This window comes from Lynx canadensis, chromosome A1 (genome assembly GCF_007474595.2).
Source record: "Lynx canadensis isolate LIC74 chromosome A1, mLynCan4.pri.v2, whole genome shotgun sequence".
NCBI lineage: Eukaryota > Metazoa > Chordata > Mammalia > Carnivora > Felidae > Lynx > Lynx canadensis.
In genome coordinates this window covers 107,445,774-107,456,331 of record NC_044303.2, presented here as the reverse complement: position 1 = coordinate 107,456,331, position 10,558 = coordinate 107,445,774, and the positions used below count along the sequence as shown (strand labels likewise).

Below are 10,558 nucleotides of genomic sequence, written 5' to 3'. Positions count from 1 at the left end.
AAAACCCACTGAAAAAGTAAGCCACATGATGTAGGAAAATAAGCTATTAAAGTAAGGGTTTATGAAGGCTGAGAAAATATTAGAGCAGAGATCAATTCTGAATTGTTGGCCCTGTCAAGATTTTTAACGTCTAAAAGTGCCAGTAATTCCTTTCTAATGAGTCTGACATTATTAAGATTATATGTTATGGTCAAGGAGAGTGCCATCATATTTGTCACAACATTAAGCAATGTTATCTATTTTTGAGGCTCCCCAAGTGTCCTCTCTAAAAGAGACTATTACCCTGTACAAAACCCATCGCTAAGGCAAATGCTGTATGGCCTCCTGGCAATTAGTTCCAAATAATGGTAGCAACTTACAACAGCTTTCAAATCAACTTTGATGCAATTTTTGGTCCTATTGTGCGAAAAAAGAAAACGAGAGTGTAGAACAATATGTACAATATGCTACATTTTGTGAGAACCCAAATTAACCCCAATTAAAGGCAGTTTCTGACCTGTTCTTGGTTCAGTTTGATCACAAAGCTGAAGAGATTGAGGAAGAATGCTTCTCCTGGAATGTAAGTTATTGAATAAAGAAGCCACTCATTTTAATCAGTTGTGAAGGCCAGGATTTAAAGCGTAACAAAACAAACAATATGCCTATAATCCCTTGTTAACTTTTCCAGTCTCTATAATAAGCACATTTTGGTGAGTATGACCCCTAAGAATTACATCAAGTATGACTGAAAGGAAACAACACAAACTTTTCAGTGTTTTTGAAAAAGACTACTGTTATACCTGTGTTTTATTATAAATAACCAGGTTCTGTCATAGTTTATCTTCTTGCCAGCAAATGAAGGACATCGTTTCATAAAGCTTCTAAAATGTACATGAATATTTAATTAAATCATATTTCCTTGAGAAAATAAAGTTCATTCGCATTTATAGCAGACAGTTGTGAGGAGTACATAATTGTCAGAAGACCAGGGTAGCCCGTACCGGTTGCTTGTGGAACAAAACTCCTCAATTTTTAAAACTTTTTTTAAAAAATAAACATACAATCATAAGTGTTCATTTACTTTAAAAATTCTAAAGATGAAGAAAATTATTGTCTATATTTTTAAGTCCTTGTATAAATTACAAAACTCAAGTTTATGTTACAGAGTCCCTTCCCCATAGGAAGCATAAAGCACTTTTGTGGTACCTTTCACCAGTAAATATTTGTATCACATTGAATTTAACAAATGAAATAAAAGTCGATATTGCATCTTTAAGCCCCAAGAGAACATTCTTCTAAGCTGTCTCTCACGATGAATGAGCTTCAAAAGTCATTTGATTGCCACGATTTAACTCAATCTCGAATAAAGATATATAAAAGTAATACATAATTGACTTCAGTAGAAATCTGAAATATCAGTGAACTGCAGACTCTTCTTGCTTGAGGTCAACAAACACTCTTTGGAAGATAACCAAGAGTAGTTTAAGACCAGGATAACAAAATAAAATTATAACAATAATAATTATAATAATAAAAATAACAATAATAAAATAAAAATAACAACAACCAACAATGAGGTAAACTCCCCTTTAAAAAGGCAATATGTATTGCCTGGACTGTCAGGAGAGAGTTCGATTATACCTGACACCCAAATGTTTTTCCAACCAGAGTTCAGCCAGTTGCATGGTTGAGGCAAAAGTACTTGCCTTGGATCCTAAACACATCTTATACTGCTTAGGGTCCAAGTTAGGGTCACAATGGACTGGATGGAAAATATGCACCACTCCTACTTCTTGGCTTCTGAAGGGCCTTAAGCCAGATAGAATGACTTTATTGTAGAGATCTACATCTTCCAGTCCCCAGCCTTGTATTGAGGTATCAAATCCACCTGCACCCAGCAGATCACTTTTATAAATACAGGTAATTCCATAGCCGTAGTCTCTCCAAAATCCAGTCTTCTTTGAGAAGACAAAGTCATCATCAGTGGGAGGATTTCCCCCATTGGTTACCTTTGGGTCATACTGGCTAAAGATGATGGGGTAGTACACCTGTTGTCCCTGAATTGTATTGTCTCTGCATCGTTGGAGAAAGTCTCCTCTGAAGATCAAGTCAACATCACAAAATAGCAGCAAAGTATCATTGTCAAACTGGGAAGAAGCCATTTCAAGACCAAGACCTCTGGAAAACTCTCCCTTCATTGGGATCAGGGTCATTTCTGCTTTAGGGTACTTATTCTGATATTCCTTGATCAGCTCAATATGCTTGTTGGAATCTTGGCCAGAATCCCTACTGAAAAGGGTGATGACCAGCTTTACATTCTGCTTTGGAATAAGACAAGTTTTTTCAAAGTTGTCCATGAATCGCAAGAAAATGTCATACCTTCCAATGAGAGGAACAAGAATGTGTATTTTCTTTTCATTGTGCCCTCCCATGTCTTTGGCACCTTGAAAAGAAGATAGTATCTTTAAAGAATTAGATATAAAGGAGAACGACTGAGTGTCACTGTTAATGCTCTCAACAAGCCTGTTGACATCTAGCTCTTCAGTTTCTCTAAAGAAAGGCTTGCTGAACAACTGCTGAAGATAGGCATGACGTCTCACTGGCACAGTCAGTTTCCTCCCTTTGTGTCTTTTATATAAGAGGAGTAAATCCAAAATGTACTCCACCCCATGCATGGGATCAACCCTGCGGTAGCCATACTGAATTTCCTTGAAGTCAATGAGCCGTCCCCTACTCTTGGCATTTTCATTGATCATCTCCATCACCTGTAGGACTGTGTCATCCAGTGCTGTTCTTAGGATGCTGTTGATGCTCTGTCGAGGAGGCTGGTTCTCAGATGCTGAGTAAAGGAGCTTCCCTGTCAGGAACTCCCATTCTATCACTTCATCTCTCTCCCGAGGCTGGAAGTGGTTGAAAGAAGGCATCACTCCCAGCTGCTGGTCCTCTTTACTCACTTCACTGTTACTGAGCTTGCTCATCAGAGCACTCTCCCGGTGGAGCTGGATGGTGCGGTAGCGAAGTTCAGAAATTTTGCGGCTGAGCATGTAATTGTGAAGCCTGTATTGGTAGGCAGGCCTTTTGTTGGGATGCAGTGTTATGGCTGCATGGATTTTGCTGTTGTGAAGGTCCTGGATATAACCCTTCCGATTATGTTCGTAATTTTCATGGAACAGTTGTTGCATCTGAAAAGTAAAAGAAATCAAGAAGTTACAATAAATTTAAAAATAAATAAAGCAATAAGTGAAAACCTTTAAACTTAAATTAAAATATTTAATGAAATTAGTTAGAAAATGAACTGTCAAATTTATATATAAAAGAAATGAAAACAGTTTTAAAATGTCAAATTCACATGCTCAAACACTGTAACCTAACCTCCCGTTACATACATATACTGCACACTAAAGTCCAGCTGTGTATTCCAAAGTAAAGAATCTTTGTCCTTCTATTCCTTTTGAAGTCAACCCAAAACATCAAAGAAAATATGAATTGAATATATCCAAAACCCATAAAGGATCATTGTGAGGGACAGGCAGTGTGGATAGATCATGGGCTTTACAAAATAGAGGGTTAACCTTGAGGAGTAAACCCCATGACTTGTTGCTTGGAATGGCCATACCAGCCCCAAAGGAGACCTAAGTTTTATTGAGCATTCTGATATACCATGTTTACAGAGTAAGTTCTTTTTTTCTTAATTTGCTTTAATGCTTATTTATTTTTGAGAGAGAGCATGTATGTGTGCATGAGTGGGAGAGGGGCAGAGAGAGAGAGAGAGAGAGAGAGAGAGAGATAGAGAGAGAAAGGGTCTGAAGCAGACCCCAAGCTGACAGTAGAGACACCGACGTGGGGCTTGAACTCACGAACTGCGAGATCATGACCTGAGCTGAATGAAGTCAGACGTCCAACTGAGTGAACCACCCAGGAACGCTCGGAGTAAGTTCCTGTTAAGGTAATGTGGAACAGAAATTATATTGATCTACACTACTGATCTAAAGGATCATGTCCCAAATTAGACATGTTTCACATCCTTACGAGCCAGAAGGTTTCTATGCTGGTGTATGACAAGTTCACTACTTCAAATAGAAACAAAATGGGGAAAAATCTAGAGTTATGAGATCATACTGCAAACTGCCAGCTGACTCTTTCTTCTCTGTCAATAAAGAAACCTCCATTACACTTGTTCAAGAGAAGTACCAGTGGAGAAGGAAAAGGAGGGGGTGGAGGAAGAACAGAAGGAGAACTACCAGTGGCAGCAGCGACAGGAGATAGCTGTAAGTATATTGATGAATAAAGAGGAAAAGAATATTGCAAACTTATGAATACATATCTAAAGCAAGTGAAAATTATAGACAAGTCAAAGAAATTAAAAAAAAATACAATCTCTATAAATAAGAATTCAAGAAATAGATACATGAGCTTAAAGAAAAGAACTAAAATGAAAGATAATCACATTACAAGAACCCAAGAAAGAGATTTGTGGAAAACTCAGGAGAAAGATACTTGAGAAAATTTAGCCGAATAATGGAAACATAAAAGAGGGGATAAGAAGTTTGGAGATATAAGTCTTTGTGTATACATGCATACACATATATAAATATAAATATAAATATTTATATGCATTTAAAGGCTTGAATATATGTTCAGTACACATAGATATACATTTAAGATAAAATTATATATGTGAAATATACCTGAGGGACATGTTTCCCTGAAAATAGAGGCAGATATATAACTATGTGTCATTAGGCCAAGAGAAAAAAAGAGAAGAATGAACAAACAAAACCCACTTTGGCTCTAAGTGGGAAAAGAACAAGTCTTGTCACAACATTTTCCATAGCAACATCAGTGCTGAAAAACAGTAGAGTACAGCCTAGGAAGACCCCAAGGAAGCAAATTAATGACTAATTATTTTTTAGTCAATCAAGGTAGGGGCTCAAGTTTACTGCAAAAAATAACTAGCTCCTAACTTGTAAAAGAACTTGTGGCAGAATAGCAGTGATAAATTCTCTGATGCTCCTCCCATCGAGAGACGGGTCTTTGTCCCTTTCTCTTGGACCCCAGTGATTCTGTCACTACTTTAACTAAGAGACCACACTAGAAACAACACTGCACCCGTTTCTAGATCGGCAGCTTCCACTTCTTGTCTGTTGGAACTCCCACTCTGCAGAAGCCAACTGCCAAGTCACAAGTCTGAGTTAGTTTCCTTGTTTCGGGCCAGGATCTTCAGTAAAACGTGGTATAGCACAACCTTGTTCCGATCCCAGACTCAGAGAAGAAGTTGTCATTTTCTCTCTTCAAGACATTAAGTAAGTTCCTTTCTATTTCTAGTTTGGTAAGAGCTTTCATCATGAATGACATTTCAAGTTGATCCAAGGTTTTTTTTTTCCTGCATTCATTGAGAAGACTGTGTGATATCTTTCTTTCTTTCTTTCTTTCTTTCTTTCTTTCTTTCTTTCTTTCTTTCTTTCTTCTGTTATGGTGAATCACTAATTGAAATTCCAATATTAAACAACCATTTTATCCACTGACTAAACCCATCATCATCCTGATATATCATCCTCTTTATATACAGCTGGATTATATTTGCAAATGTTTGTTCAAAATATACTGTGAAATACCAATTCTCAATTTGATATATAGGTTCAATGCAATTCAATACAAATCCCACCCTTTATTAAAAAGAAAATGTTGCTCTTTATATTAACAGGATGATTCTAAAATTTACACAGAAATGAGGGGTGCCTGGTTAACTCAGTCGGTTAAGCGTCCGACTTTGGCTCAGGTCATGATCTCACTGTTTATGCGTTCAAGCCCCATGTTGGGCTCTGTGCTGAAAACTCAGAGGATTTGGATTCTGTGCTTTGGATTCTATGTTTCTCCCTCTCTCTTCCCCTCCCCTGCTCATGCTCTGTCTCTCTCTCTCTTTCTCTCAAAAATTAATAAACATTTAAAAAATAATAAAAATATAAAATTTATAGAGAAATGAAAAGCCAAGTATATTCATGACAACGTTAAAAAAAGATATACTGCAGATTAAAAAGTTATAGAAATTTAGACAGTATGATCCTGATACAAAGATAAACAAATAGAACAAAAGACCAAAATAATCCATAAATAAACCTACCACATGATTTACAATATCACATAATTTACAACAAATAAAGACACTGAAGAGTGGAGAAAGGATGGTCTTTTCTGTCAATAATGCAAGGATAGTTGGATATTCATGTGGAAAAAAGGAAAAACTGGTCCCCTTCCTCCCCCTGCCCCCACATGGAAAATATATCCCAGATGGATTGTTGTTATAAATATAAAAGTTTACCCAATAAAATATCTGCATGACTTTTGACTGTGTGAAGAACTCTTAAATATGACACAAGGTACCAACTATAAAAACAGATTGATGAACTGGACTACATTAAAATTAATAATTCTGTTCCTCAAAAACATCATTATAAGATTATAAAGGGTAAATTATGTACATTTGAAAAAAAAAAGAATTCACACACACATACACACACACACACACACACACACACACAAACACACACACAAAGAGGTAAACTACAGAATGGGAGAAGACATTTTTTAACAGATCATACCAAAAGGACTAATACCCAGAATATGTAATAAACCTATACAAATTAGTAAGCAAGAAGGACAAACCCAGCTGCAAAATGGAAAAAAAAAAACAAAAAAAAAAAAACAAAAAAAAACCAACCCTTAATGGGCACTTCACAAAAGAGAATATGCAAATGCCCAATTAACATACAAAAACATTCTCTATCTCATTCATCATCAAGTAATGCAATTTAAAGTAATGATGTGATAACATTACAGACCTATAAGAATGGCTAAAACTAATCAGACTGATAATGTATTGTTAGGATCTGGAACTCTCATACATGTGTGATGAGGTTGTAACTTGGTTCAACCAGTATGGAAAATGTATCAAGTAAAATGACCCCACACATTTCCTATGACTCAGTAATTCTACTCTTAGATATATACCCAATATAAATACAACCATCCATACACCTAAAATATATATGTAAGAATTTTCATAGAAGCATTATTCAAAATACTCCCAACTGAAACCGACCCAAATGTGTATCAAGAGTAGCATAAATTAATGTCACATATTCATATAATAACAAATAAAACGTCAATTCAAATAAATATACTACTACAACAATATGGACAAATCTCACAAACAAGTGAAACAAGACATACACAAAAGAATATGTTTTGTTTGACTCTATTTACATGGAATTCAGACACAGGTAAAGCTAACCTATACTATTAGCTGTTAGAATAGTAATAAAAATTCAAGAAAGAGGACAGGGAGCTGTTAATGCTCTATTTGTCGATCTAGTTCATGGTGACATGTACATATTCTATTTGTGAGCATTCATTGAAATATTACTTAAGATATGTTTGTCTGTTATATTCCAATTAATAAAAGATTTTATTTGAAACTGTGATATACATGTATGTAGAATTAGGTAGGATTTTCTGATATGTATGTACATAAATATGTGTGGATATGTGGCTGGAGGGGAGGAAAGGAGGGTGGGGAAGACAGAGAGACAGAAAGAAAGAGAGAATATAAATCATAGAAGTTTTCCTATAGAAGGTCACCTAAAAGGGGTAGGACCCATACTATAGAAGATTCTTTATCTCCAGTAAAACTGAGATACTCAGATTTTCAAATCACCATGATATGACTTTGAAGAATATAACAGCAGATATTTTGAGAAGGATTTTGGACTTAAGACATAGTTTAACTGCATCCATTTTCTTTTCTCAAAACACATGATAATTTTTATTTAACATTCTGATTGATGATAAATCAAACTGAATCCATAATTTACAGTGAGCTGTTGTATCTCTACTTCTGTGGTATTAATATTTTATACCTGAAATTGCTTTCAATATTTTACTGTATTTAACTTTCCATGCTTTTTTTTGTTTGTATGGAAGAAGGCAAAAAAAAAATATTTCTGATCATATATGAAAGACTAATTATACCACCTGTAAAAGGTATTGGCTATATGAAGCTATTCTTTCTTAAGGCATGCTTTACAGTACTAAGAAGAAGGGGCAATGTTAAATTAAACAGGAAACAATGTTCAGAGGCAAACTGGGAAATTGCTGACTTAATCTTGCTCTTTTCATGCTATTAAAGTGATTAATACAGCACAATTTGATAAAGATGACATTTTGTTATAAAACAAATACTATCTAAGTATTGAAATGTTTAACTAACTCATATCACTCACATCATTATAGCCCAAGCTGTATCCATGGTGCTTATCTTTCTAATGTAATCCTTTGCAGAAATATTACAAATAGACAAAGACCATGATGGAGGCAATCCTTGGAAACCATGTATTCAGACACATTCCAGGAAGTACAGTAATGATGAAAGCATCTTGAATTCGTGCCACATTTTCCATGAAGAAACATAGAACATATCCAAATTTCCTATTTTTATATGTAGGGAGGAGGTCCAAGCTATACAGCATAAATGTGAGAACATTTAAGAACCTGGCTATGGAGTTAGCCAGATTGGGATTTGAAGACTGGCTCTACCTTTCTAAGCCATTTCCTAGCCAACCTGTCTAAATCTCAGCCTCCCTATCTATAAAAGAGAAAATGTTAACTGCCACACTGTATATTAAAATGTTGCTCTATAAGAAAAATATATACACAATGCTTAACATTGTGTCTGGCATATGGAAAACACTCAGTAAATGGCAACTGTACATAAGTAACAGTTCAAGGATTTGCCAATCTCCTCCTGAGGCTGTTCTTTTTAGCTAGGAATTTTCAGAGAAGGAGAGTGGCACCCTTTCATTGGCTTGCCTCATCTTTGCTCATCTCTGGAAACGCTTGGAAATAGTTACAATTTGGCTGCATACACTCAGTGCTTCAATACATCTAACATGCCACTGAGGCATCCTCTCCTAACAAGAGTCCTCCTAACAAAAGATAAGTTGTTGAGGAGATTTCAGGAAACCAAGGTTCATGCTTAAGTGATTTAACCCTGAGTCAACTGAGATATAAGAGATCACAACTACAACCAGAATAAACAGCTGGTTTTATTATTTATCACATTAAATTGTGAATGTAGCAAAATGGTTTTAAGAAAAAGTATAAAATTTACTTTTAAAATTATATTAGCTTGTTTGAAATAATTCAGGAACTCCAATGCAGACAGGCTGCTGCTTCTTTCTAGAACTTCCAACTGATTTCTCGCTACTTCCAGAGATTGATACGGGAAGGGGAAAAGCATTCCACACCAACAAAATCACAGCAACAATTAACATCAGTGGGTCCTGACAGACCCCAGTGCTTCAACTGTCCCCTCCAACAAATCTCACTCTCTGATAAGAAAATTACCTAAGAAGCTATAGAAAACTCTATTATAAAAATCAGAGAGAAGAATAGATGCCAAGATACAGTTGTATATTATTATTAGTCTCCTACTATATTAACCTTCCATTTCCCCCCTTAAATTTATGAATAATGAAAACATAGCATAGATAATTTTTGGAATGATCATAGCCATATCAGTAAAGGACTTCCATTTCAGCAAATACACTTTCAAAGAAACAGTGAGGGGTTGACCGCAAATAGGCACAACAAAGTCGCTTTTGGAGCATCGCAACGTTCAGAAAACTAGACTTGTTAATGGTTGCACAACTGTATAAATTTACTATTACTAATCTGTACATGTACAGGGGAGACTTTGGTAGAATGTACGTTAGACCTCGATAAGACTATTTTTAAAAGACATAGCAAATATTAAAAATCATATACAGCCAACTCCATCTTTAAAAAGCAAAAAGACCAGAACAGTACGTAGTCACCAAAATATGTGTGAGTTTTCCAAAAGCTGAGATTGAGCAGGGGCATCTGGAAGCAACTGGGGACAAAAGGCCAAACACAGCAATGTCAGGGGCAAAAGGGTTCAAAGGACAGTAGATCTCTGAAATAACCAGGAAAGACACGCTGCCTGACAATGTAGGGTATCAAACCTACCCTGTGTAGACAATTATGTATGGGTGCAGGAGCTGAGGTGATTGGGGAGGGCCGAATAAGCCCCGGATGGAAACGGTTTGTTTCAGAGAAGAGAAGGAGCTACAGAAGTCAAAGAATTAAGTCATGAAGTCATGTTTAAAAAAAATTTTTTTTTAAGTTGATTTATGTATTTTGAGAGCAAGCACATGAGCTTGAGCCAGGGAGGGGGAGAGAGAGGTGGAGAGGAAGAATCCCTAGCAGGCTCTGCATAGTCAGGGCAGAACCTGTAGAAGGGCGTGGACTCACGAACTGTGAGATCACGACCTGAGCAAAAGTCAGGTCACTTAACAAAAGTAACGACACTTAACTGACTGAGCCACCCAGGTGCCCCTAAGCCATGTTTCCAAGAAGCAAGTTTACCGTGAGGTATAGAGAGGACCAAAGCCTTTTCTCCATTGAAATCAGTAAGCCTAGAACACTAACAAGCATCCCTGCCAAAATATCTATGGTGAAGAGCTTGTCCAGGGAAAAGGAATTTTTCCAGGGATAAGTATGT

At 36.2% G+C, this 10,558-nt stretch overlaps 1 protein-coding gene across 1 annotated transcript in view; it reads right to left on the bottom strand.

Moving 5' to 3' along the window:
• Positions 1–760: 760 nt before the first annotated feature.
• The window catches only part of CHSY3 (chondroitin sulfate synthase 3), a 291,788-nt gene continuing 281,990 nt past the window's right edge, over positions 761–10,558 (bottom strand). The window contains exon 3 of the mRNA XM_030317441.1: positions 761–3,161. Coding sequence (XP_030173301.1) covers positions 1,599–3,161 — 1,563 coding nt within the window. The 3' untranslated portion in view covers positions 761–1,598. The remainder of the gene's footprint in view (positions 3,162–10,558) is intronic.